Source organism: Aythya fuligula, chromosome 9, assembly GCF_009819795.1.
Source record: "Aythya fuligula isolate bAytFul2 chromosome 9, bAytFul2.pri, whole genome shotgun sequence".
Taxonomy (NCBI): Eukaryota; Metazoa; Chordata; class Aves; order Anseriformes; family Anatidae; genus Aythya; species Aythya fuligula.
In genome coordinates, this window is record NC_045567.1 from 26,098,329 (window position 1) to 26,125,396 (window position 27,068).

The following is a 27,068-nucleotide window of genomic DNA, read 5'->3' on the forward strand; positions in this document are numbered from 1 at the left end:
CCGCAGACCAGCCCTGGCACTTTGCATAGGAGTATTTTAGACCCTAAGGAAATGCTTTTGTTAAGGTGTTTGCAGTCCAGAGTGTGGCAGATGTGACTGCTGGGGCTGCCTGTGCTGCAGCAACCCCTCTGCCTGTGCTACGGGGTCTGGGCAGCACCACAGGTTTTGGAGGGTCTGCCTGAGACCATGAGAAACAAGGGAGCACTGGAGATACCAGGGGAGCGTGGCAATACCTGGACAGTTCTTCACTGTCCCACAGCTTGTCGGGTTCTCCTGGCAATGGGTCAGAAAAGATTCTTGTCTAACATTAGCTTTTATCATACGCAGCTGTAAACGCAGCACTAACTGGAAGTGGCATGGTAAACGAGTTCAAAAATATTAAATCCAATTTATGTCAGATTAGGCTTAGGATAAACATACTATATTCATTAAATTCACATTTATGGCAGATTTGGAATTTACGTTCACCAGTTCAAGACAGATATTGCTTGCAAGCTCGTTAATGAGTGGCGTGATGGCCCTGCTAATGGCACTGCAAACACTGCTGGAGGAGTGCGTGCCCTGCCGCAGCCAGGCAGTCACGCACAGCACCGCGAGGCCCTGCCCGCCCTGGGAAGCTGCCTCATGCGGGCGGAAAGGGAAGCAGAGCTCTCGGTCACGCTCGGTAACCTGCCCTTGTTCTCGTCTCATCACCACGGTGTAAACGCGTGCAGGACCTTTGAGAAAGGGCAGGTACTGGATGTTCAACACGATAACTGAGGTTTAAACCCATGCCAAAGGCTGTAGCACGGTCTGCTGGGCAAAACTGCGTCCTCAGAGCACTGGAGGCAACGGGGCATCAGCATGTGCCCTCCGGCTGAATACATGGAAAATGCAGAGGGTCCAGAAAGCCCTGCACTGAATGTTTTTGGAGACAGAGAGCTTGGAGAGGGTGAATGGGAAACCGTGTGTGCTCAGCCTGAGGTACGTCCTCTTGGCTGCTGCTGGAGGTGGGTTCCCAGGCTCGGGGCACCCAAGGTCCGAACCCATCCAGCTGTGCTGAAGCTAAATCCTGGGAAGCATTGGCTTCAGGCTGAACAAGTCCTCCTGGAGTGCCGCAAGTATTGAGTTGTCATCTGGTGTTTGGTAGCTGGTTTGTGGGGAGGCTGTCAGATGTTGCTGACTTCAGTGACAAGCAAGGCTCTTTTTTCCATTTTGTCGTTCAGTTTTTCAATTGGAAATGATCCGTGACTAACGTTCATGAGGCCTGGTCCAGCCCATAAGAACAATCTGCTCTGTGCACCCTACAACCCTACAATTACAGACATGAGCACAGCCAGCCTGTGCTCCCCTAGCAGAGCAGAGGGCTGTGCTTCTGCTGGATTTAAAGAACACCAGCCCAGGTTCTCGTGTACCTTAATACAACGTGTTGTTACGCAATCTTGCAGAGATGAAAGAAGAGGAATATTGTGGGCAGCGAGCAGATCATGGGCAAATATCACCAGGGTGATACCACAAACAGCTCACGGAAAATCATAGCCTAGCAACACATCTGTGCACTTATTTGTTCTGTCTGATCTGCCTGAAGTTCGTATCTAATGAGAAACTAAAGCTCTATGCACACTAGACATTTTGGTTAATATATTTCAGAAGAGATTGCGTGGATTACCTGAAAAGATGATTTCATCATAGAATCGAGAGGCCACTGTATGTTTAATGGCTGTGATTAGCAACGCCTTTATAGCAATCGGTGTCAATTTTTCTTTCCTCTAGGTGGACAGAGCTTTGAAATTATCTGAAACATTACTTAAAGCATTCCTTAAAGTCTTGAGGTGGGTCAAAGTCTGCTCTTACAAACCATGGCAACTGCCCTCGTGACAGCTCCGCAGATTCCCTTCTTGTCTGACTTACTACCCCAACAGAGAAAATCTCCCAGCCTCAGCTCCCCACCCAAAGGTAATTTTTGATAAGGATCTGGGAAGTACTTCCACTAGCTTTACAAGGGGGGCAAAACCCAGTAGCTCAGGGCAGGAACAAAAAGCAGAGCGGGAGATGAGATGTCTCTAGCTCAGCAGGGGCAAGGCGCTGAGGATCCCAGCTGTGCTGTGCAGCCTCGCTGGAAGCAGGTTTCTGCCTGTTCTGATGGCAGAAGGGGCTCAATACGAGCCAAAAGAGCAGGGCCAGAGCAGGACCTGCAGCTACCACAGCTCAGCCCCAGCAGAAACCTGAGCACGTTTATTCTCAGGGAGAGGACTTGGCCCTGGGCACAACTCCCTCCCAGGCAGGGCGAGGTGGGGCGATAGCGATGCCACCGCCCGGAGGACAGCCCCAGGACAACACCCCAACAATCAGAGCGCTGCAGCTTCCACAGACGCCTAATCCCACCCAGCACCTGCCACAGCCACCCAGTGCGGGCTGCACAGCTCCCCAGCAGGAGCAACTTTCAGGAGCTTCCTTGCCACGGTGTGAAACTGCAGCCCTGGCCTTCACAGCTTCCCCCTGGTCCTTAGCACAGGAGCTCCCTTGAGCCCCCCTCAGAGGCGCTACCGTAGGAGGCTGACCCAACTCGTGCAAACCCCCATCCCCACACAAGCGCTGCAGTTCCTCACCCGGCCATGCACGGCGCTCACAGAAGACAATGAACACACTGCTGACTTTGGGAAGTGGACTCTTTATGTATTTTTCGGTTACAATTCTAAGAATATCATCACCATCAGTGACTCAAACAAGGTACTTCACACAGTCAATGAGAACTCTTTATTTAAATTAATTTCCTTAGCTTCTATTGAGGATAGTGAAAGGCCCAGCTTTTCAACTCTTCAGAATGGTCACAGGAAAACCTCTTGAGCTGGCCAACACAATTTAAAAAGCAGTTGACCTTAATTTTTACTGAATTCACAAAATGATGCAATTACTCTGCATATAATTTTGTTCATATAATTTAGTATATACGCACTGTTCAACTCTGCCATATATTTTGAAAAATATACAACCCTGCTTTAACCACATTAGAGATATTTGATAAGACAGCTGTCAATTACTTAACAGATTAGGACAATATCAGACACTCCTATAACTTCATTTCAAACTACAAAAAGAACATAAACCCATATAAAATACAACAGATTAAACAAACTTTTTCCAAGGGATAATTAGGTATCAACTCAATCTGCCATTGTGTGAAACATGAATATAAAATAAGTTACAATTAGTAATGCCTGCATCGTTGAGCTGTGAACTGGTCGAATGAAATCTTAAAAAAACTATACAGTATTATTGCACTCCATGAATGTGCAGTATCTGGAGACACACCAGCACTGAAAGATGTCTTCCATTAAGGTTTTTTCAGGAGGCACAACGTGACTGCAAGAGAAGCATCCAGTCTGTACCAACAGCAAGCTGTCTTCAGTACAGGCCTTCATTGGTCTGAGACACGCGGCCCTTGGAAATCACCACTTAACTCCTGAAAACAAAGACACAAGTGTTACAGCAGGCAATACTCCTGAGTTAAACGAGCAAGCCATCGAAAAAAAGCCGTGAGTTAAATGAGCAAGTTAAACATAGTCAGCACTGCCCAAACAGAATGCATTTGCTGTAAACTAGGAAGAAAGGCAGGCTACGTGTGCTTCAGGTAATAAAAACTGAATTATAAGCAGTGTCTCTTGTGAGGTTCTAACTCCTGACAAGAGGGGATTATTATTATTTTCTTCTGAACAGTTGTCTACGAGGATACGATCAGAGTGATACTACATCAGTATGAATTAAATAAGGAGACACTAGAACACAGGCAGGGAGCCTCACTACCAGAGTCATCTGGATGTGTTGCGTTAATTTCCATGTGGATAGAAATACCACCGAAGGCTTTCTGTTTTATATTTTAACTTCCATCCTCTTAGAGGGAACTCTACAAAAGAACAGTCTTAGCATGTGTTGTAAGCTTAAAAACATCGAAATCTACTTTGCAACACAAAGAATGGTGTCTTGAGATTCTCCAAATCTGTACATACAGGATGTCAGACTTCAGCATGCAGATCTAAGAAGTACTGGAAATACCCAACTTTTAAATAATTACGTTTCTAAAACACAAAACGACTTCACAATTAAGGTGACTTCTGCTATATTACCACCAGACAAACTGAACTTAACTAAATAAGGTATGTCTGCAAAAATCAGAAGTCAATGGCTTCTCATATTCCCTGCACTGCTACTTTGACATAACCTCTCTGAATTGCTCTCCCTGTTTCATGAAGCTGCGCAAGTGCTTGTGGATGGAGAGCTCAACAGGTCAGAAGAGCTGGGCAGCACAGGTCTGTCACTTGAGAGTGGGGTGTCTGCTGGCAAGGTAATGCCAAGCAATTGGTCTCCAAATCCGAAGCATTCTTTTGCAAAAAGCTGTGCCCCAGTTTTTTCAATCAAGAATTCACGAGTGGTCCCTTAAACGGAGATTCTCCACTTTTGCACCAAGATAGTTTTTTCCTGGCACATCTCCGTTCCTGTGAAGAACCGTAAGCTAAATGTACTGAAAAGTCACAACTGAGGCCGGAACACAGAACTGGCTCAGCATAAAGCACAGAAGCATGGATATGACCACTCAACCCCTGCTTCTAACAGTCAAGGAAAGGCTAAAACGGTACAGTACACACATAAAGGCAAGAAAGAATGTTCTACTTTCTAGGGTCATGCAATTCAATTCAGTTACAAACTGTAGATAAATCCTTCGCACACAGGCTATCATAAGGCACATAACAAAGCATGTTTTCTGATGTCTAATACAGCTCATTAACGCAAGGTTTTTTCTGGCCAAAGGAAAACCAGCTCCCAGTTTTGAAACAAACCCCAAAACAAAACCTCCTACTAGAACAGTACCTGTGAAATCATTTAACTGAAAGTCACTACAACTGTTTGGGGTTTTTCTTCAGTAAAACACGTTTAAATGAACAAATATCAAATACAACGTTCAATCTGCAACACACAGCTCTTTATGTCCAAGTGAACAGGCAGCTGGTGACTGAAAGAATACTTACAAGAAGTTTCAGTGCTGTTAGATGGGGCTATGATCGATGATGAGGCATTGACTCCATGTGCACGTTGAGCTTCATTTCATTATCAAGAATTTGTACAAGCTGCTGCATGGAAGGAAGGTGGCCGGACTCTAACTTAGACCACACCGGAACATCTACCACAAAACACATGGAGAAAACACAGTTAACTTGACAAAGGAACATGTAGGGCTAGTTTATGCAAACTTTAAAAGATCCAGGAACCTACGCAGGTTGGTACTAATTTTTTGTTGAGAGAAATGTCTGGATCAACACTGCTTCAGCTACTCTGATACGATGCAGTCAGCCTTTACAAAGGCTCTGGAGGATAAAACTCAATTTAGGAACTACTACACTGAAACACACCCTGCACAATTATAAATAGAAAAGCAAAGCACAGAACCAGATTATAGACCTGTACCTACAGCCTGAAAAAATTTGTACTCCGTGAGGCTTACATAATCTTTAAAACCACAGAATTATTTGAAGGCAGAAGGTCCACAGACTCTTAACCTGACACATCGGCACTGCTGTCTACCAGTACTGGAAATTCTGGGAATATCAAGAGACAACATGACTGCAAGTCCGAACCATATTTAAAAACGAAAGCATCTAACTGGAAACTGTTCCTCTAGTTGATCGTTCCTTCCTTAACGCGCATCACACGCAACGAAAACACAATACAGCTACTACAAGTGATCAAACATTCCCCTAAGGTTTTTTTACACTGCAACTGTTAAATACATGTAAGTGACTGTACTGTAAGACATGCACAATTTTCATCATGCACTGTGACACATGACATCTGCAGTTTGAGGATGGAAGGCATTGCACACACCATCACGTTCTGGAACCCGCCCATTTCACAGCACCAGCCCTCAGCCTCCCAACCTGACGGCTGACCAACAGCTCTCACACATCTCTGTACACACACACCACGACTCCCAGAAGAGAAAGTTTGTGCCTCACCATTCAAAGTTATCTCAAATGCACCTGTTGACATACACTGGTTCTCAATCATGTTGCTCAGGAAGAAAACCATCATACACGCATAAACCTGGAAGAGAACAGAGAGACTTTGGCCACGTAAAGCACGGCTTATTTTATTCACTCGGAAATGCTGAAGTTTACGGGCATCTTTGTATTCCCCTTTACAATAATTACGTAGTCTTAAAGTGGCATAGCCATCTTCCTTTCATCCTCTCTGAAAAAAAGATTTTGCACACTGTCTTTCAAAGACAGGTATTACAATTGTTCTGAAACCACCCAGCTCACAGTTCTGACTCAAAGAAGCAAAGTCGCACCTTCTTTCTCCCTCCCTCCACAGATCTCTGCACATCTCAACAGCCCGCCTGCAGAAGTACGTGGCTAAGATGGCACTTGTAGGAGGACAAGGGAACGCGGATGTTCCTACACACTGCCTGTCATTTTCAGAGTAACACTCAGATTTAACACAGAAACTGAACAACGGCAGGTCTAGACACACGGCAATGTCAAACTGCCTCGTTTGCAGCATTTGCCAACCCTGGAGCATTTCTTCAAACTAATAATTTAGCATTTTCTTTGTGCACTGGTGCCCCACGAAGAACTGATGCAATCTCCAGCAATGCAGCACCTCACTCCATGGCCACCACAGCTTTAATTCCCTCTTCATGCAGAAGGGCAGTCACACCAGGTGCTGCAATGCCCGTGGATTTGCATGGGAGATGTCAGCTGTTGAGGACACCAGGGGCGTAGCACAGCCAGCCCAGCTCCGTCCTGCATTTGGCCCGTTCAACTCCACGTGGTGTGTTACAGCCTCTGTACGCCCACCCTGACTGAAGACACAGCCAGAGCTGCTGCACTGGGTAGCTCTTGGAGATCCGTGCACCAGTGAAATACATGCAGGTTAACAGACTTACACGTTGCTTTTGCTTAATAGAACGCATCTGGAATAAGGTTATTATAAATCAGAGTACAATGCCATCAACCTGTTAGTATCAGCAGCACTGACTCACGGGGATATTCATCCCACAAGTCAGAGGCTGTCATGCCCAAATAAGTTCTGCAAAAAAAAAAAACGATCAGAATTTCAATTTGATTTTTCTAGCCACGATCACGTTGGATGCCTACTCTATTAAAATTGGACAAAAGCAACCACTGCAAAATAGCCCTGAGACAACAGAAAAAGGAAGCTGTAGTTTTAATAAAAATACCAGCTTGGCACTCTACCTGAGCCCTTAAAGAAAAATAAAAAAAGAAAAAACCACACCACAGTGCCTTCTTAATAACCGCGGCGTTTCTTTAGCAAACAGCGTTACATCTCTATCAGTAATGTTGACCACATCTGTCCCTCTACAGCACCATTAGCTTGGAAAGAGAAATACCAGGAATTAAACCAAAAGTTACAGGAGCCTGGAGGCTCTGTTAAGACTACAGTGTGCTTAAGTCAGCAGCAACGTTCAGTCCTCCCACAGCACCCTCATGAAGCCATGCTAAAACTGCTTTTCAAAAATAAAAGATGAAAGCAACCAGTTTACCTTATTTTCTTGGCCCCACTGCCAGATGCTTGGAGCTTGCATGCCAAAGAAAGCAAATGGATCCTTGCCAACAATTATTAAGCCTATTAATACTAGTTTGAAGACGGACAGGAAGGATGCTATATGCCTATCAAAAGACAACAGATAAGAGTGACTTAGAACGTTCCCATTACAACTTCACTGCATGTTAGCTAAGATTTACCTCATTAGAATAATTTTCATAATGTACAATCCAGTGTTTCAGAGGAAATATACATTTTTTCAAGTAAATTTATCTGTCTTTAAAAATATTTGTTACGTGTAAAAGCAACACACATGAACAAGAGCACACATTCTCAGGATACCAGTGTTGTATGCCACACACACACATTTGTTCCTTTTTTCCCAACCAGACCTTACACAGAAATTTCAACTTACGCACATCTAACCTAGACAATGCATTTAGTTTCTTGAGGAAGTTGTTCTGTATAATAGAGATGGGTTCAATTGGCGTGCACTACTTCCTCTTAAAGCAGCTTTCCAGCAGGTGCAGAGAACTCCACAGTGCTCTGCAGGAATTACATCTACACCCAGAGAGCACTGAGGAACTCGAACTCATACCAATCTTACCGGTGTGCTTATTAGGGGTAAGTAGGTCACGAAGTGGCTCAGAAGCCACCAGAGTAACTACGGCATCACTCTCTAGCGCGTACGCGATGGTTTAAGTACCAGCAGGAAACGCTGTTTTCATTTCTCCAGATTTCTTTGGGCTTTCCTGCCTTCCCCTGCGCTGTGGTTAAGGTCCCCCAACATCCTCTCCCCCTAAATTACATGTTAAAAACAAGTTTTTCCCTACCCTACAACCCTGACCTATTGCAAGAAACAGACACTAAGTGCATAAGCCTGAGCAACAAACAAGAACTTGTGTCCAGACAGATCACGATGAAAAGCTGCAAAGCTTCACTGCGAGCAACACGGACCACACAGGTTACTTTGGGTTCCCTCTGAGCACACCAGGCCCCGCACCACAGACAACCATCAGTTTCCCATACACGCGTTACCACACAGATATCTGGAGGGGAGACAACACCGTGCTTGCAAGCAATCACAGCAGCAAAAAAAACCTTTCCTAAGTTTTCATTTTCTATTTTATTTAACTGCAAAGGCACACGCCCACCGCTCCCCGTGAGCACACAGACTGGGAAAAAGAAAAAAAACAAAGGGCGCTGCCCGTGGTTTGCTCACCTATAGATGGGTTGCGGGAGGTAGTTCTCCCCTTCGATGCGGATGTCTGGGTACCGCTGGCTGATGACCCGCATGTACTCCTCAAACACCCGCCTGTAGCCTCAGGAGACGCTGCACACAGACGGGACCGGTCACCGGCCCTGCGGCGAGCCCGGCACCGCCACAGCCCCGCAGCCGCCGGTACCGAGCGGGAAGCTCCAAGACCTCCTGCCGGGGGGGGGGAGGCTGCCCGCAGCCGGCAGCGCCCCGAGCCCCGCTGCTTCCTGCCGCCCGGCCGCCGCAGCGCCGCCCCCGGCTCCCGGTGCAGACAGGCCCCGAGGCGCCCCCCGAGCCGCAGCCGCGCTCCCCGGCCCCCCCACGGCCCCCCCAGCCCCGCTAACGGCCCCGGCGCCCCCCGCCCGCCCAGCCCCCGAGGCCCGGTCCCGCCGCCTCCGCGGGGCCCTGACGGAGGAAGGGGGGGGTGGGGGGGGTGATTCCGGTCCCGCCCGGCGCCGCCATCTTGCGGCCGCGCTGCCTCACCAGATCTGGAACTTGAGCAGCGGCCCGGTGGCGTAGGCCATGCGCAGCCGCTTGGCGGGCAGCGCTCCTTGCTCCGCCGAGCCGCCGCCCGGCGCCGCCGCCAGCGCCAGCAGCAGCAGCAGCCACGGCCCCGGCCCCGCCGCCCGCATCTCGCCCCAGCGCCGCCGCCGCCGCGCCAAGGTCACGCGAGCGCCGCCCCGCTCCGCGCAGGCGCCGCCCGGCACCGGCCCCGCCCCCGGCACCCGGCCCCGCCCCCGGAAGCCGCGCGAGGCGGGGCCGCCACCGCCCCCCGGGCACCGCGGGGGGGGGGGGCAGGGCCGGGGGCAGCACAAAGCCGGGCGGGGCCGTCAGGGCCGCGGTGTGGCGGGGCAGGGGCCTCGCTGAGGGGGCACGGCCCCGGCACTGCAGGAACTGCAGCCTCGTACCGGAAGAACAGAAGCGCCGGTGTTAGTAAATGCTCTTTATTTTTTATCTACAGCCCGTAGTTGCATAAAGATCGCGTCTCTTTAAATACAATAAAGCTATCAAGGTAAACCCCATCGCCTTCCCTCCTCACACCCAACACAATGCTTCTGGTTTTTATTTGTCTTGGATATGCTTTACGAACGTCAGCACGTTTCTGGTCTGAACAGCAACAGACGTGGCTGTTGTGCTGTTACTTGTTTACAATTTCACCTGCACAAATCCTTAAGAAAGCTTTTAGAAAGGCAAGTGTGCAGAAAATCTGTAAACCTTTGCATCATCGGCCCTTTTCTACAACTTTTTATTATGTCCAAGTAAATATATATTAGATTTTGGATGAAGTTTTTGTTAACACCATACTGGAGTTCCATGACGTTTCAGAGACCCAGTTCTAAGTCCTCCAATTCCTGAAGGAGAGCAGTTTCTTTCTGAATCTTCTCCAACTAGAACAAAAAAGCACAAGATAAGAGATGGAGCTTCTTATACAGGAAATCAAAAAAGCGTTATTTATGAAGGTAACTTCTGAGTTAGCCAGTAAAGCCAGAGGTATAGCGACAAATGCACACCTGGTGCCTTATCCCACGGCATCACCCCTCACCCCTACAGTATTTAGTTCAAAGAACGCCTGACTCCGTGCTTGAGCCAAGGGGTACTGCAGGCTGAAGCAACCCCATGTGCAAGAAGCGCACAGGGTTATCAGAGGGGGCAGCACAGGAGAGTTCTCACACTTGTTTGGCCACTGTACATCGGCGTTATTTGGTCGGTGTTAGTACTCATTTCCACATAATGCACAGGAGTGGTGGTAACAGCAAACATGGCCCTACGATGAATCAAATGGATCATTTGATGGGGGTGCAGCAACAGAGGTGGGGACACCAACTAAACAAACATCAGGTTTGTTCTCTGCATTTTGTTGAATGCTTGCTGCTAGGAACTGTCTCTGATTTTGAAATTGAATTGATGCATCACATCAAAATCTTACAAAATCTAAACATAATCATCACAAAGCAACACACACCAAACAAAATGTTGGTAAAAATCCAACTCAAGCAAGCTACCCAAATCTTCACAGTACCTGATTCTTCTCTAGCTGCTTGCCAGCAGCTGCTTGTTCCTTCAGCTGCTCAATTGCCTTTAGTTTCTGTGAAAATAAATGTGTATAGGTGAACCAAGAACGGAAAAAACAGTCTTAGAAGTTCCTGCACTTGCAATTGCTAGATTTACCAGCAGGCAGTTCTCAATGTGGAAGGGACATTTCCTTTAAGCATCTGCAGATGCTCAATCCAGAATTCCCCACCAATAAAAGAGAGATTTTTTTTTTTCCCCAAGAACAAGACAACCTAGAGAACAGGAATGCTTAGTTTCTGAAACCAGAACACCGTACATTATCTGACTGAAGGGCCAAATCCATTTCAGAAGTGACTCCTACAGCATCGCTATCCCTCTTCACCACAGCTGCCTTTCTAAGCATAAAGGCATTTAAGCTATACTCAGTTGTGAGGAATTTGTTGCACATCCAGCAGTATTCGTAATTGCAGGCTGGAATGCACTTCCATGCACCTTTCAGTGGTTTCTATGCTGTCTAGACTGAGATGATCTTCAAGAGTCTTGACAAGTGAAGACTTCTACTATTCTACAAAATGAAAAAGCCAAGGAAGTTGGTTTACAAATTCAGGACATTACCATCTAAGTAAACGCTATCCTGTTGAGCTCGGGTCACCTTACAATGAGACTAGACTTTAAAAAACATCTCTTAGAAAAGTCTGTTGTTCATTTAAGAAATCCCCTTGCCTTTTTTAAGTTCTTTATCTTCTTGTCAGTTTCAGGATCTCCTGATGTCACAGCAGGCACAGCACTCCGTGGTGTGCTCTGAGACGCTGAGGACTGTGTAGATTCCTGGTTGCTATCAGCTTTGGCTTCCTGTAAGCAGATTTAAAAAATAATAAATAAATCACATTATCTACAGAAAATACCTTAGATTACGGAAGGCCTGAAAAATCTTTTTCGTCATTTGAACTGCTCCATTTTATATTTCTTCCTCCTCCGATTTGCTCATATTCTCTAAGATTTGTATGTGCCTTGCTACACTATTTTGTATTACCTATTATATAGGTAATGGCTTTCTTTGGAATGCCACTCATGTTGTTTCTTCTTCAATTTCTACTTCGTGAAGACACCAACCATACAAAGCATGGGAAAACACCAGTAAGGATGTCATGACAGACATATACACAAATATTTTGTAAAGGAGACTGGTGGGTCATCACCTCTTCGAGACAAAGAAAAGGCTCAAAGACAGTGTAACAAATTCAGAAACATAAGCTCTTATTTTAAGAAATTATTACTTCAGAAGTCTGTAAAATTTGGAGTGCTAATACCAAAAGCTGATTTTTATCTGCTTAGGTGAAGAACAGCAAAGAAATGAAACAGAACTAGTTCTCTTTGGTCTGCCCTGGTAACACACCTCAGCCCTGACCTGCAGAGCAAGCCCATTCTCACTTCTTACCCAAGTCTGGAAAGAACCTTGCAGATTCACCTTGCAGGTGAAAAGGCAGAATTGCGTATTGACATTCACTTCATCTAACACCTGCAGCAACCAGCCTCAGCTGTTATTTTTAAGTATGACTAAGGCAGATGCAAAAGGACAACTAACACATCTACCGCCCTCCCCAGAAGTGAGCACATGCAAAATCAGTGAATGGGTTTCAGGAAAACTAATGTCACTGCTCTGAAACTGATCACTGGCGTTGTGAAAATTAGTTTAACATTATCCTTAAAAGAATTACTTTTGCAGTACCTGTTTAGCAGCTTTCTTTGCTTCATGTTTCTTTTGATTTTTGAGAGCTGTTTTAGAGAGTGGCTTTTCACTGCTTCCTGACTGTGGTTTCATGTTCTGAGGTGGCTCATCCTCATGCTGCAGGATAGGCAAAATTAAGTTTTGAAACCTCTATTCCACGTTGGTACAAAAAAACAAACAAACAAACAAAACCAAACAAAAACCTTCCAAATTTACTTAAGACAACACCATGCACAAAGCTGAACTGTGATGGAAGAAGAAGTACGTGCCCTTTCTCCTTCAGCTAGTGGAAGGCTAGTGGTGAAAAGGAGTTCAAACTCCTCCATTCTCAAGTTTTCCCTTTTAGGTGGTACTGTCTGATACTTCCTGAATATTTTACATATGTCCAGCAAAAGAGCAAAATCATCATGTTTTATGGAGGTGGGGGAGGAGTGGAAATCAAACAGGAATAGAACAGCTTGGCATTTTGCTTTTGCTGAGAACTTTTTAATCAAGCTCCCTGTGACAAGAAAGAAAAAACGGGTCACCGGGTTGTTTTATAGCTGTTGCTTTGGTTAGTGGAAAGAGGAAATTCTTTAGGCCCCCCCCCTCCCTAGCTCCTCAATTAACAGTTAATGCATATGGCAAGTTGGGAGCAGAGAGCAGGCTGGTAAACTGGGACCTATCCTAACTCAAGTACCCAATTTCACTGTAAACTAAATTTATGGTTTATTGTTCTTGTGCGTGTTGCAGAGAATGGCTTTAAAAGTCTGCAAACAACCTCGTGAAAGAACAGTGTTTGGACAAAAGAAAATCCTGTTCCTAGCACAAATTCTTGCAAACAGTGAGCAAATAATTGGTCGAAGAGGACTGCTAAGAAAACCTCTCAAGAAAAATGTAATATTCCTGTCACTCGGGTTACTCTTCTAATGTTCCTTATAAAAAATATACACATATTTGAGACCAAGCTTCAAAGATAGGCAAAACAATGAAACAGAACAATTTAGTGCATATATGGCAGTCTACTTACAAGCTTGGAACTTGTCACAGGTTTGTTTCTCAAGGCCGGAGGTCTGTATGCCTGGGCAGGTTTTGGCTCAGCGCTCGGCAATTCACTCGGAACTGCTTGGTACTTCACTGCTTTCACTGGGAATACTCCATCCAAAAATGGCTGCCAGAAAACCTGCCACATTTCTTCATTTGCTGGAACTTCATAGTGGTGTAAAAGAGAGCCAGTGTAGTGCCATATCTTGTAGCCATTACTGACTCGTAGCCTGGGAGCACAGGTAGCAGTTACAATGTGCTCCCCGTCAGGACACCAAGCGAAGTATGTGGAATCCGAGGCTACTGGTTTGGAAACGAGTTTGTAGTTTTTAACGTCCCACACTTCCATCTGTCCCCTGAGATTTCCAAATCCTGCTAGTACTAGGATGTGTCCGTGGGGGCTGTAGTAAGCAGCATTGCGAGGACCGGTTCCAAAATCAAACACAGGGTCACATTTCAGATTAAAAACTGTTGCTTTGGCAGGCATAAAACCATACACAGCACAAAACTCGACTGAATTGGGGTTCCAAACAACATCATAAATAGGGCCATTTTTAGCTAAAGGAAAAGGAAAACATGCAGCCAGTGTTATGAGATTATACTGTTTCACTTGCACCGAAAAGATACCAACGATTCTTAACTCCACGCTTTGCTAAAATCCTATAATCTAATTATTGACTGAAAATGAATTCTGCTAACAATTACAGTAGAAACAAACAATAGTCTCATAATTTTAGTTAACGTTTGCAACAATAACTGCAGCCATTCCAAATTACCTCTCTGGGGTCAGCATCAGCACTTTAAGCATATGTTTTCATGTAAAAAAAATCCTTTATCTGTTTTCCTCATTATTCAAGAATGGTATCTCAGGACCATCTCAAACTGTCCCACTGGAAACCTGCAAAAACAGGAATTTTATACCAGCTGGATAATAGTTCCTCTTCTACTCTATAGCATAGCTCAGCTTTGCAGAGCTAAAAGTGTTGACTCAAGTTACCTTTGCACCATGCTCCTGCATGGTATTTTTAAGGACAGATTTTGAAGTGGGAGAGGACAAAAAATGGCTTCACACATACTGACTAAAACTTGCTATTATTGGAAGCTATTCTGGGGGCTAGCACATTACGAGATACTGAAAAAATGGTGGATCAGTGATCTCAACTCATGTTAAGATACAGAAGGATGAATAAGACCCGTAGGTCACTATAATACTCCATAATCTGATTACCTTTACGTATGTTTCAGGTAAGTGCCAAGTGCATTAATGCTAATTCTTAACCTCGAACACTGACTCAAAATATCCAACTGAACTGAACCGTTTGTTGTTATTCTAAATCCTCGGTATCTTCAGGAACCTCCGCATCTTTCAGCTGTGCATTCACACTGCATGCTTCCCCTCTTAAAGCTCTTTAGATAATGTTACCCCAATGCAATTGCAGAGGTAGAGGTCTGAAAGAAAATTGCGTTTCTACAAGTTTCATGGCAGTAAGCCGCTGGAGAGATTATGGCAGCTTTATATGGGCTTCAGCAGCTAAGGCAAAGGCTGTAGCACATACTAGTCAAAACTGAACACCCCACCCCCCACAATGCTTCTGTGAAAAAAGCTTCAAAACTGGACCTCAAAAGCCACCAGATGATACAAATCATAAGATCATTCAGGTTGGAAAAGACCTCTAAGATCCACAGGAAATGAGGCAGCACTCACTCCGAGTGCTCAGTATTTGCTTTCCTTAGGAAAGAAAAAAAAAAAAAGCTTTACCCTTTATCCCCCTTGAAAATTAATAGCTAAATTAAATTAGAATTAACGACAGACCTCTTGTTAAATAAAGATACATTTGAAGTAAGTAACTTCAAAGGTCAAAGGTTTTAATAAGAACGGAATTTAAGAACTAGTGTTCTTAATGCAGTAAACTGCCCCCAGAGAGATTCTAGACACTGAATTGTAACTGATTACTTTTCCTCACAGTCAAATTAGCAACAAAGGGAAACGGGGCATAGTACTTGCAAACACAAGTTTTGCTACAGAAGGCAAACTGGAGACGTTACCCTGATCAATGCTAGTATTGAAGGGAACATAGTCACAATCTGTCTTACAAAGTCACTTAGGTATTACTTCTTTACATCATCACATGCCCAGCGTTTTGAAATTTCACAACTAACTCGCTTCTTTAAAATCCCAAACAAAAAAAGTATTTAACATAACAGCAAAAACTTAAGATAATGGAAAAAATACTACCCAGAGGAAATTTATGAAGACTTTCAGTACAAACAAGACACTGAAAATGAGTGCGTGCTCCTTCCAGATGGACATTACTGTCAGTATCAATCGCATGCCTAACATTGCCTGTAGGATTGTTCCATTTGGTAAAATACTTTCCTGCCTATTTCAGATCCTCAAACGTTGCACTGGCTCTGTTGTCCAGGTCCTTCCTCAGAAAGAAAACACAGTTCCCTTCCTGTGCACTCTCACAAGTAGATTATTTGTATATTTTAACTGAAATCACGTGCTCTGTGCTGCTGCCACTAAGACAACGGGTATATCAAAGACAACAACTTAGCTACTGAAAACAGACTGCAGGTTAAAAGAACACTTTTTAAATAATATTGCTTTTTAAAGAACGCTTCATTTTTGTAAAGAATACTTCATTACACTGACAAAAAACCACTATCAGACATTAAGGAAAAGCTGGTGAAGCAGCAATTCCCACTACTGAGAGCTCTAATGCAATGAAAAATTCCCAAGAGCGACTTACGTAGTTGTACGACCGCACTTTCTCCATTCGTTGCAATGTAGTGCAGAGTTTGCTCTCCATAGTACGAAGCACCTGTTTTATCAACTTCTGTACTAGCTATTACTAGCACAGCTGTGGCTAATAGAATAGACAGAGTTATTTCCATATAATTACTTAAAATAACAAGCTTTTTCACTAACTACCATGCACGAGGAGACATTAAGTTAATAATGAACTTTACAATTAGTTGCACGCATATCAGTGCTTTTATCATTCTATTCTTAGTTGAGCTTTTCATAAATCCAAACAAAGCTGGTATTTTCCTTTCTCAAATTTAAGAGTACAAGCCAAGGTACTACTCATTTACTATTGGATTATAAGAAAGTGAACAAACTTTTGCAGCCATAAAAAGATGTTCAGTAGCAGCAAGAGCATCTAATGCTTTTCATGTAAGGCAAAAAAATAGGCATCCCGATCAGTCCTTGAATAAAATGTATCATCAACAGCTTTTGTATGTACATCTATTTTATGCAATCACACAGAAAACACACGTGGGCTATGTAATACCTTCCCTGTATTCCAAACAACGTGGGTTGAACTAAAGAACTTTTTTTTTTTTTTTTTTTTTAATATTATTCAGCCTGTTGCTCTCAAAGAGCAAAGCATGCAGAGGACTGTGCAAGTCATCTCAATCATGATTACATCTGTTTATAAAATTTTACAGAACAGCTTACACTCTGAGATTACCTCACATTTACAGCTTAAATGTTACCACAGAACACAAAATTAAATTTGAATTCATTATTCACTTGCAAAATTTTCCAACACGCGAAATAATTAAAAAAAATAATTAACAGTGCATTAGCATTAATGGATACCTTTGGTATTTATCTGCATATGCAAATAAAATGTAAAACCCACATAGTAAACAAAGTAATTAAATGACAAATGGACAGAATGTCAGGTTTAAATATAGAGCTGCTATACCTTTTTTGTTCCATAGCATTGTCACCTTGTCAGCTTTAAAGAAACTTTTATTGGCGAGTGCAGACTGAGGTCCACCGAAGTTGGGATACTGGTAGAGTCTAACAAACGACGGTGCACCTTTACTGCCTGGAACATACACTGCAACCTAAAACAAAGTCATGAGATTTTATTGCAGACTATATTCTTGGTAGCACATAGCCTTGGTCCATTTACTACTCATACACTGTACTAAAACTGCAGTATTTTTTTTTGAACAAAAAAAAAAAAAAGTTGGAAAAACATCAGAAGTACCTTGGTTGGCTGTGCTCCTGGAGATAACACAAAATCATTAACCTTTTGCAAATGCAGCTTATTTGCAATAGTGTCTGCAAAAAAAGAAGTCACAGATGCGATGATATTAATGACAAAACGTCAGCCTAGATTACTCAGCTATACCTTCTCATGAGTCTGTATCATGGATAACAAAGAGAAGTATATATAACAATAAAAGATTTATTCCACTAGGCAAGCAAACTTTAACTTCCCACTTCAACAAACTAGAGGTCTGACTAGACCTGTTTTCTTTATTGATGTCTCCCTCTACTGAATCCACATATTCCACCAATAGTAGTAAAAACTTCAAGGAAAAAAAAAAACACCTGTAGCTTCACAGCCTCAGTTTTGCCATCAGTATCAGTTTTCTATAGAGGCATTTTCAAATAGTTCATTGACAAAATACACACAACACAAAGAAGTAATCATCGATAACGTTCTCTACTGAGAATTTCCTCTCTATTTCCTACTCTCTATTTCCTGAATCTCATTAAATGTAAAAATACAAACCCAAGCCTTTTTATCTGAAACTGTGTTTCATAGCAAGTAAGTATTAAAAAGATAAAGTAAACAAAAAAGAAAACATGCTTCATTAAAATGTAGCAATTTTGATTTTCCAGAATTAAAATAGAATGCAGATAATACTTCAAATAAAAAACAAGCAACAGAAGAAATGAGAGGAAAAAGTGGAAAGTGAAAAAAAAAACAGAAGATGCCTACACAGATCGTAATTAAACTATCTTATAGAAACATTTGCTTACTGAAGTTGTTGTTCTCAAAGAAGTGCACTTCATTGTTTACATTCCTGGCACAAATGCTTTCATCGTCTGCCCAGCAGGGACACCTACATTTAAAGAAGAAAAAATTAGAAACAATGAGCATTGCTCATCTTCAGCAGTCTAGCATTTTTTCCTCCTATTTTACATCTAAATATGCTCAATCACAATATATTTCAGATGGACAATTGACACTTGCCATCTGAAAAAATATACAATTTACCTTGTATAAAATATATAACTGGACTTCCGATTATCACCTGCTCAGCTTTCTTTCTGATGCCAAATGATAGGGGATCTACACTAAGAAATACACAACTGTAACGGTGTAAGAAGTACTAACAAGCATAGTTATTGCTTTCAGCTAGTAGCAGGAAACATTTTGAAAGCTAACACCGCACCAAAAGCCCCACTTACCCGTATGAGATCTCGGAAGCCACATTTCTTTGCAAACATTAAGCACCTGGAAAAGTTACTTACCAGTTCTGCATCTTTTTCTGGATGAAAGACTTCAAACACTTCCCAGTTTTCACATCGTAAAGTTGTAGGTTGGGCACCCCTGCTGTGCCATCTTTAGCAGCTGCAACAGATACATGTATTAAAGTGGTGATCTCATGGGATTAAATGTGCTTCACCACGATGACATTCCACCTCGTGATTCTACAAGCATCTGAACGCGCATCAACTTCTTACAGGAAGCACCCCACTCCCTAACAGACGAGGCCCTAGGTTATTAATTGCTTTACCTGTTAACGTAAGTCTTCCTGCAGTCTGTCAGCGTTAGTTCTTTTGAACTAACATTTGGAAGTGTAGGGTTCCCACTGCCATTACAAGACTATGGCTACCAACCCTAGGACAGCTTTTTAAATGCATGTTTGTGTTGGTTTTTGCTTGTTAGTTTTTAAATCAAGAATGCTCTCTTGGCAAAGAATGGAAGGAATATTCTGCACTATTACGCTGTGTTCTCAAAAGAATCCAACACATTTTGTCCAACACATTAACAGTCACAGCTGTATCTATAAGCCAAATAAAACAGCTCTGCTTGTTTTAAACTTTTTTTTTTTTTTTTTTACTCATTTTGTACTCATTCTAGGTATTACTTCATAATTCGGTAAGACCGAGAATCGCTAAACTAGGCACATCAACTCCACACAGAGGCAGAGGAGAGAATAAAGCCCTCTGGACAAAGGAGAACACCTATGTTAGCTGTGCCCAGCAGAGGACATGACTCCTGAGACAGCTCATGATTTTCTTTGTCTATACACAAATACAAACTGCTTGAATGGCGTGTTGTCGAAACATACTCTGCACTAAGGTCAGTTAGCTTTTTTTGGAAACATGCAATTTACTTAACAGACAAAGAGTTGGTACATGTACTGATTTACTGTTGGCAAAAAATGGTCAATACCAGATGCTTTTAGAAGATGCCACCTCTCCCTCCCTCCTCCACTCTATATTTGATTAACCACATGCTTTTTCTGTACACTTTCCATGATGCTCTTTTAGGCAGTGAACATGCTACAATGGCAAACCACGTAAAAAAAGTCTGCAAACCAAATTAAAATGTGCATGTGCCCTGCATACTTCTATAGTGGATAAAATACTCACTTGTATAGGCCTGCCACGTGGCTAGAACATTATTCTTTGGTGAGAATTCAAGGCAAACTACTTTTGGAAGATCAAAGGAACGCAGTAATTCAGCACTGGTGACATTAAAAATATTCACTCTGGAACCAAAAAAATGATATTATCAATAAAACATGCTTACAACAGTTAATTAACTACTAAGGTAACTTTTCAAGTATTTGACTCTCCTAGATCTGTTCTAGATTTGGCTGGTGTTGAAGAGATGATTTTTCCTCTCGCTTTTACCAAATTTTTGAAAGAACACATTTTAAGACCAGATATCCAACCAGGACAGAAACTGGCTCCATGTAACGCTGGTCAAAACGTATTGCATATTTTGATCTGCAACGCTTTGACTCTGAGTCAGAGACAAGGTATGCTCCCTCCATGGAGAGTCCATCCATGCTTCCAGTGTTAAAGTCGAGAGAAGGCCAACACAAAGATCTAACTGAATTCAAACATGCATTTGGTCTACGTATTTTAAAGGTCTTTTTAAAGGTCTCAAGAGAGGTATCAGGAAATAGGAACAAAAACCCCAAATAAGTCATATGAAGATTCCACAGAAACGTGAGCATTATAAATATGAGTAAAAGAGTATTTTTTTCATCTGCTATTCAGAAAACAAAGCCGTTACTGCAAACGGCATAAAAATTAAACTGCACTTAAAGCACGTGCAAATGCTATCATTAATAGCAATGGCCTTCACACACGTAAGGTAAATGTAACATGATTGACTCAATTTACTTTATACAAATTGAATGATTAGGATCATAAATGGAACTAACTTTTCTCCATTGCACCAGGCAAAGAGGGAACCGTCCTTGCTAAAAGTAACAGCTTTGCAATTTTTTCCAGAGTCCCTAGAGAAATAAGAAATACACATTAGTATTAAAACGCACTGCATAAGGTATCAAAAAAAAAAAGTAAAAGAAACTCAAGTTTCTTCCCGCACCCCTTTGTAACAGAAGCAGTGTGATCTGCTCAGCAACCCAACAGCTGGAGCAGGTGATCTCTGCAGGCCCCTTCCAATTCAGCTGTTCTGTTCTAGCTGTTCGGTGATTACTATCTGAGCAATTACATGTCAGGCAGGGGTAAAGACTTCAAAGCCACTGGGGCTTACTGAACAACATGAAAAAACATTTTTTTCATACATTTTTCACTTTTAGTCGGCATTTACTTCTCAGAAGAAAATCTGAGGAACAGAATCCAGTCCAGATTTGGACTCACTGACCCCTGTGGGTCCCTTCCAGGTTAGGGTATTTCTTCTGTACACAAGGTCACAAACGGAATAGCAGTACCTCTGAAACGCCGTACTCTCTGTGAAAGCAGGCGGCCCGTTCACCATGTAAAGCCCTTCAGATCCTCTCACTGGAAAAGTAAACAGAAGCATACTCATTCCCACGTCAGAAAACTGCCCAAACAAAGACCGTAATTTGTGACCCCTGAAGCCCGCGAGTACTTTTCCCTCTTCTTGCAGTTTAGAGTTAGCAAGAATGGAGGTTGTAAAGGGACGTGCGGAATATCGGAGGCTGACCTGGCTTCACCCCAAGGTAACTGCAGGATTAAAAAAAATAACAGGGACCAGACCGAAGTCAGATGCCCGCAGCACGACTGGTGCCAGAGCACAGAAGGGATCAGGCGCTCAGTGCCGGGCAGGGGGAGGCAAACCTGGATGTCGGGTGGAGTTGGAGGCCGGGGCCCCGCACACCCCGCTGGGGCTGTGCCCGTTTGGGAGCTGGGGCTGTGCCGGGACGCAGTTCCACAGGCTCCGTGGGCAGCCGGTGCCCGCGCGCTGTCTCGCAGCAGTCGCTTTTCTCACGTTTCAGCACCACTCCCTGCGTTCCAGCCTGAGCTCACTGCCCACTGTCCTGTCAGCGGGTACCACGGCACAAAAACCTGCCTCACCTCGGAGGATGACCTCAAGCTACAAGAACTGCACCTATATGAGGAAGGAGGTGGAAAAACACCTTGTCCTCACGCGGCTGGTGGTCCTCAAGGCTCAGCCTTTTTGCAAGAGGCACTTGCACAAAGCCAAACGTGTACAACTGCCACATCCTCCATCACTGCGAGGCTACACGATAGTCCTGCACAACGGAATCACAGAGAGCTGTCCAGATACTCCCCAGAGCAAGGATTAACTACCTAAACACAGGACGGGCATTGCCAAAGGAAGATTATGTCGGATTTTTTTTTTTTGCTGACATGAGTCTGGATGTGCCCTGCAGTTCATTTCAACATTAAAGTTCAACTTAAAAAACAGCAAGCACGGAAGAAATACTGATACAAAATGTGTTCCAAATTTCATCTTTTTACGAGAAATTGCCATTCTTATGGCACTAGAAAATAAGCACGAAAGCGTAACAGCCTGAAGCGTACCAGCCTGCGGCGAGGCGGGAAGGTGTAGCACACACCCAAAACCAGCACTCAGCCTCTGAGAGCCTTCAGAGGAAAGCAGAGAATACGTCCATGATGTTAGCCAAGCTGATCTGCAGTATGTCAAATCTCCTCACTGCATGTAAATAAAAACAGTCACAGGTACATTCTTACAAAGGGCTGTGCCAGAGATTCAAAAACCGTGTTTCCTTCTTGTTCTAAAATATAAGCACATATTATTACTCTTACATTACATATTACTCTTATATTCTGAGTATTCTTGCTGGCTTTTTTTTTTGAACAGGCTATATAAGATTAATAATTAGAGTATAAATAGGTCAACACAAATTTCTCAAGTACATCAGAGGTCTCTGATACCATTCTGCAAATAAATCAGCTTCTGATGTAAACGGGCATTTGTTGCAGAAAGGCCCTAGTCACTCTCAATATGGGACAGGACGATAAAGTACAAGCTTGTTCAAATGAAGAGGGATTAACAAAAATAACAAGTTCTTCACAAGTGTCTGAACTACTGTACACCAAATGCTCCTCACAAAAAGTCCAAACGTTGCAGGGACTCTGCAGGTAAGATCCTACTCATTTCAGTAAGAGTTCCTCATGCGGATGATTTACAGGTGAAGTCCTCAAGCTACAAGATCCAATCTCACGATGCTGATCAAAGCAACTGATCTCTGGCTTGCTTCATAATCAAGCTCAACTCCTGCCTTCCTACAGCAGCAGCAGATAGCAGCTTTTAATGTAAGACTTCTAGATCGGAAACAATCAAAGCTAAAAAAAAAAAAAATAAATAAATCTCTAAGTATACACCAAAAAGGTGCAGCACTTCTGTTTTAAAAGCTAAGGCTAACAGCCTGTGTAAAACGTTGACACTTGATCAATCTATGGATGAAAGCTGAGGTGAAAAACTGTTTCCTCACCAACAGGGCTCAAGATACCACAACTTGCAGCAGCTCCAGCACGGCTGCAGACGCTGCCGCTGGGTTGTCTCAGTGAGCAGCAGGTCTGGCAGCACGCAGGGGGCTGCCCAGGACCCCGCAGGGCTCCTGCTCGGCCTCCTGATCACGGAGCCCTCGCACAGCCACAGCAGCGCAGTGCTGGGAGCCAGCCCTGCCTGCAGCCACCCTCACACCACTCCTCGGAGCTGCCTCTTTACTTGCTGCGTATGCCCCCTGCGCGTCTCTCCTGCACCTCAGGAACGATCAAGATGAGCGTGTTTTAACCCAGAGCGCATTCGTTTGGCCAAACCACCGCGTGCACAGATCGCTGCTCTCCGTGCGCCCCAGCAGCCGGGCAGGGCCGGCTGGAGCCAACTGCCCGGCACCGGGCTCCAGGGGTCAGGACCTGAACCTGCAGGAGGCCGCGGGCAGCAACGCGGGGCCAGGGCCAGCCTGGACAGCGGCACCCCCCGGTACCCCCGGTGCCCCAGCACGAAGAGCCCCGCTTCTGGAGCCGAGCAGCGGGGGCGGGCAGAGGCCGGCGCCCTCCCACCACCGGCGGCTTCACCGGGTTAAAGGAAAGGGGCGGGGAGGGCCCCGCAGGGACAGCGGCGGCACCGGGCCCCCCGCCCCACCCCCCCCGTCCCGTGCCCCCGCCGGGGGCGGCCGAGGCGAGAGAGCCCCGGGGTGGGGTGGGGGGGGGGGCCGGGAGCACGGGGCGGGAGCACGAGGGCAGCTCCCAGCGGGCGGCCGCGGCGCAGGGTGGCACAGCGGGACCGGGACCCGGACCCGGACCCGGACCCGGACCCGGACCCGGACCCGGACCCGGACCCAGCCCTGCCCCCAGTCCCAGTCCCAGTCCCGGTCCCAGTCCCGGTTCCATCCCGCCCCGCCGGCCCGGTCCCGGCGCCCACCTGCCAGCAGCGGCGTGGGCGGCGCCATCTTGGCGCGGGGCCGGTCTCGCTTCCGCTTCCGCTTCCGGGTGAGCGGCGGCGCGGCGGCCGCAGGGAGCTCCACGTCGCGCGGCGCGGGGGGGGCGCCGCCGGGCGCGTGACGCCGAGGGAGCGCTTCCGCCCGCCGCGGCGCGCGCGGCCCCGGAAGCGCCGGAGGCGGGCGCGCGGGTTGGCGGCGGGCGCCGGGCCCGCGTCACGTGGCGGGGCCGCGCTTCCGGCGGGCGGCGCCGCGCGGTGCTGACGCTGGCAGCGGGGCCGCAGCGGGCGCAGCGCAGCGCAGCGGAGCCGGCCCGGCCCGGCCCGGCCGCACCATGGTGGCCAAGCAGCGCATCCGCATGGCCAACGAGAAGCACAGCAAGAACATCACCCAGCGCGGGAACGTCGCCAAGACCTCGGTGCGCGGGGACGGGGCTGGGGGGACGGGACGGGGCTGGGGGGACGGGGCTGAGGGACCGGGGATGAGGGACGGGATGGGGCTGAGGGCCGGGGCTGGGGCTGGGGCCGCCCGGTGCCGCCCGGTGCCCCCGGCCCGGCCCTGACGCTGCGCGGTGCCCGCAGAGGACGGCCCCGGAGGAGAAGGCGTCGGTGGGGCCGTGGCTGCTGGCGCTGTTCATCTTCGTGGTGTGCGGATCAGGTGAGCGCCCCGGCCCCGGCCCCGCCGCCGCCCCCCGCCGCCCCCCGCCGGCGGCCCCGCGGCCCGCTGAGCGCAGCCGCCCGCCCGTCTGCTCTCTTGCAGCCATCTTCCAGATCATCCAGAGCATCAGGATGGGCATGTGAGGGCTTCCCGAGCACCGCGACCGACTGCGCCCCGCGCCCGGCCGGCCCCGGCCCCGGACCCCCCGCAGGAGGACGCCCGGCGCCGGCCATGCCTCATTCCAGGTCCCCTCACGAGTCATTCCGAGTTTTCTAGTCCATGCCGCAGTGCCTTGAAAAGCACCACATGTATAAAGCAATAAAATTCTATTGTTGATCTACAATCGTGGACCTACTTATTCAGCAGAGCACGCCTCCGTGTTCTGCGCGCATCTGCTAACCTGTACGCAATGTAGAGACCTGGGACCCGGCCCCCGTACACGCCGGTCTCGAGACCTGTGTAAGCCTCTGTATAGCTGGAAATGCTCTCCTTTAAAGTTGGAAGCCAGGATTTCTGTAGTACCGGAGTACAGATTTAAAGCATGTTCCTACCGAAGCAGTCGGGCCGCACGGCATTCTGTTGCTTATCTAAGTGAATCGTCATCTCTGTGTGTGTAGACCAGCACTGCAGCATGTGGCAGTGCGTTAGCGCTCAAATGCTTATCGTGACAGAAAACTCTATCCTATACCTCTTGTTCTAATAAATAGAAAATGCTTGTTTGTATAGCTCGTGGGAGTTACTTAACTAGCGACCAGCGTGACCGAGCAGCAGCTGTTTCTGACATAACCCGATGCTGAGGTCTCACAGACTGTTCATCAGCGAGGGCGAGAGCTACTGAACTTCTCCCGGCGGCAGGCTGTGACTTTGCTGTAAATACTTCTTGGACAACCTTCAATGAGTCGTGCTTTTAAATTTTAAAATGTTGTATGGGGATGTTTCGTGCAGGTACCGGGAACCCTGCCCCTCCTACCCACACTTCTGCTTTTATGCCTAACATCTGCGGAGCGTGGTGTGTCTCGCGATATATGCTCTAATCATGTGTAAGGTAAATCCTGCTTTCAGCTCTGTTTCCTCTAACGATGGACCCACCGCTAAACTGCTTCCCTATGGATGGTCACAATTCCTTCTTAGTAACGTTGAAATACCAAGCGAAACCCTCCCTGCCTGTATAGAAGAATGTAACTTAAAATCACAATAGAAATGCTGCTATTGATCATACGTTATTGCTGATGGCCTCGGCTCTGCGGCGGCCTCTCGATGTCTGTTGCGATAAATGAAGGCAGTCTTAAATCGGCCTGCTGTTGCATGCAGTTGCTAAAGGAAGATTATTTTTTTTTCAGGTTTCTTAGAAATTTAAAATCTGGTTACATTACTAGTAATAGAAAAAAGTTTCTATAGAGATGAACTACGTGTCTGTTAGCTGTGAAGGAGCAGACTTTTGCTGGTATGAGTTGTCATGTTTCCATTTGAAGTCATTGGAACTGGTGTAAGCCAGCACGGCCCAGGCCGTGCCCCAGAATCCAGCCATGTGGCGTAGCGTACGCTCCTTATTCCTGGAAGCTCATATTTTGTAACCGGCGGGGGAGGGGAACTCTGTATAATCTCTTATTTTAAATAAAGTTCTTCTCAAATGTGAGCTGTGTTGCTTCTGGGGTTGGCAAACTGGTGCCTTACTGGGTGGTGGGGCCGTGTCATGCCAGCCTTAGCTCAGTGACCGTCCCCCCTTGGCGAGGGGAGCCCCCCGCGGCAGGCACTGCGCACACCTCGGGCAGGCCTCGGGGGTCCTGCTTCTGCCCCAAGCCTCGCTCGGGAGGCCTCAGAATGGGCCGTGCTGCCCCCTCACCACCATGCCCAGAGTCTGATTAAATTTGTAGAGGACTGCTCGCTTTGGTGCAAATGTGGAACTCATCAGCGCTTGTGGTGCTTTGCCTAGCCAGGAGCTGAGCGTGCTCTTTCGGTTTCTAGCACCACCAGATTCAGAAAAACAGAAGCATGTTGTTAGTCATGTCTGAATGGAAGGACGTGCAGTAGCTGCTTTTGCTTGTAATTACAGTACGAGCAGCAAGCCCTGTCTGAGAGCCAGTGCCAGCAATGACCTCTGTCGGGTAATTACAGCTTGGCACATTGTGCCCTTTGGAAAGTGCTGCTGGATTTAAA

General features: G+C 46.0%; 3 protein-coding genes across 4 annotated transcripts; 1 reads left to right on the forward strand and 2 right to left on the reverse strand.

The window, feature by feature from the left end:
- Nucleotides 1-2,630: 2,630 nt before the first annotated feature.
- On the reverse strand, nucleotides 2,631-9,429 carry SELENOT (selenoprotein T). The gene is made up of 6 exons (XM_032193473.1): nucleotides 9,281-9,429; nucleotides 8,762-8,872; nucleotides 7,538-7,664; nucleotides 5,988-6,075; nucleotides 5,004-5,155; nucleotides 2,631-3,442 (listed from the first exon to the last, which is right to left on the reverse strand). The coding sequence occupies exons 1-5, from the start codon at nucleotides 9,427-9,429 to the stop codon at nucleotides 5,031-5,033; spliced, it is 600 nt and encodes a 199-aa protein (XP_032049364.1). The 3' UTR covers nucleotides 2,631-3,442; nucleotides 5,004-5,030.
- A 296-nt stretch (nucleotides 9,430-9,725) lies between these two features.
- EIF2A (eukaryotic translation initiation factor 2A) lies at nucleotides 9,726-24,293 on the reverse strand. Of its 2 annotated transcripts, none has more exons than XM_032193445.1 (14): nucleotides 24,239-24,293; nucleotides 21,294-21,363; nucleotides 20,781-20,855; nucleotides 19,978-20,096; nucleotides 18,850-18,949; nucleotides 18,355-18,437; nucleotides 17,573-17,646; nucleotides 17,282-17,426; nucleotides 16,316-16,432; nucleotides 13,549-14,120; nucleotides 12,540-12,656; nucleotides 11,534-11,662; nucleotides 10,818-10,883; nucleotides 9,726-10,185 (listed from the first exon to the last, which is right to left on the reverse strand). In XM_032193445.1, the coding sequence occupies exons 1-14, from the start codon at nucleotides 24,264-24,266 to the stop codon at nucleotides 10,120-10,122; spliced, it is 1,761 nt and encodes a 586-aa protein (XP_032049336.1). In that variant the 5' UTR covers nucleotides 24,267-24,293; the 3' UTR covers nucleotides 9,726-10,119. The 2 variants fall into 2 exon arrangements, with proteins under 2 accessions (XP_032049336.1, XP_032049337.1); XM_032193446.1 differs by lacking the exon at nucleotides 24,239-24,293 and adding an exon at nucleotides 21,664-21,816.
- Nucleotides 24,294-24,534: 241 nt separating this feature from the next.
- On the forward strand, nucleotides 24,535-26,547 carry SERP1 (stress associated endoplasmic reticulum protein 1). Its single transcript, XM_032193552.1, has 3 exons — nucleotides 24,535-24,672; nucleotides 24,836-24,911; nucleotides 25,014-26,547. Exons 1-3 carry the CDS (start codon nucleotides 24,589-24,591, stop codon nucleotides 25,052-25,054), a joined length of 201 nt encoding a protein of 66 aa, XP_032049443.1. The 5' UTR covers nucleotides 24,535-24,588; the 3' UTR covers nucleotides 25,055-26,547.
- Nucleotides 26,548-27,068: the final 521 nt, after the last annotated feature.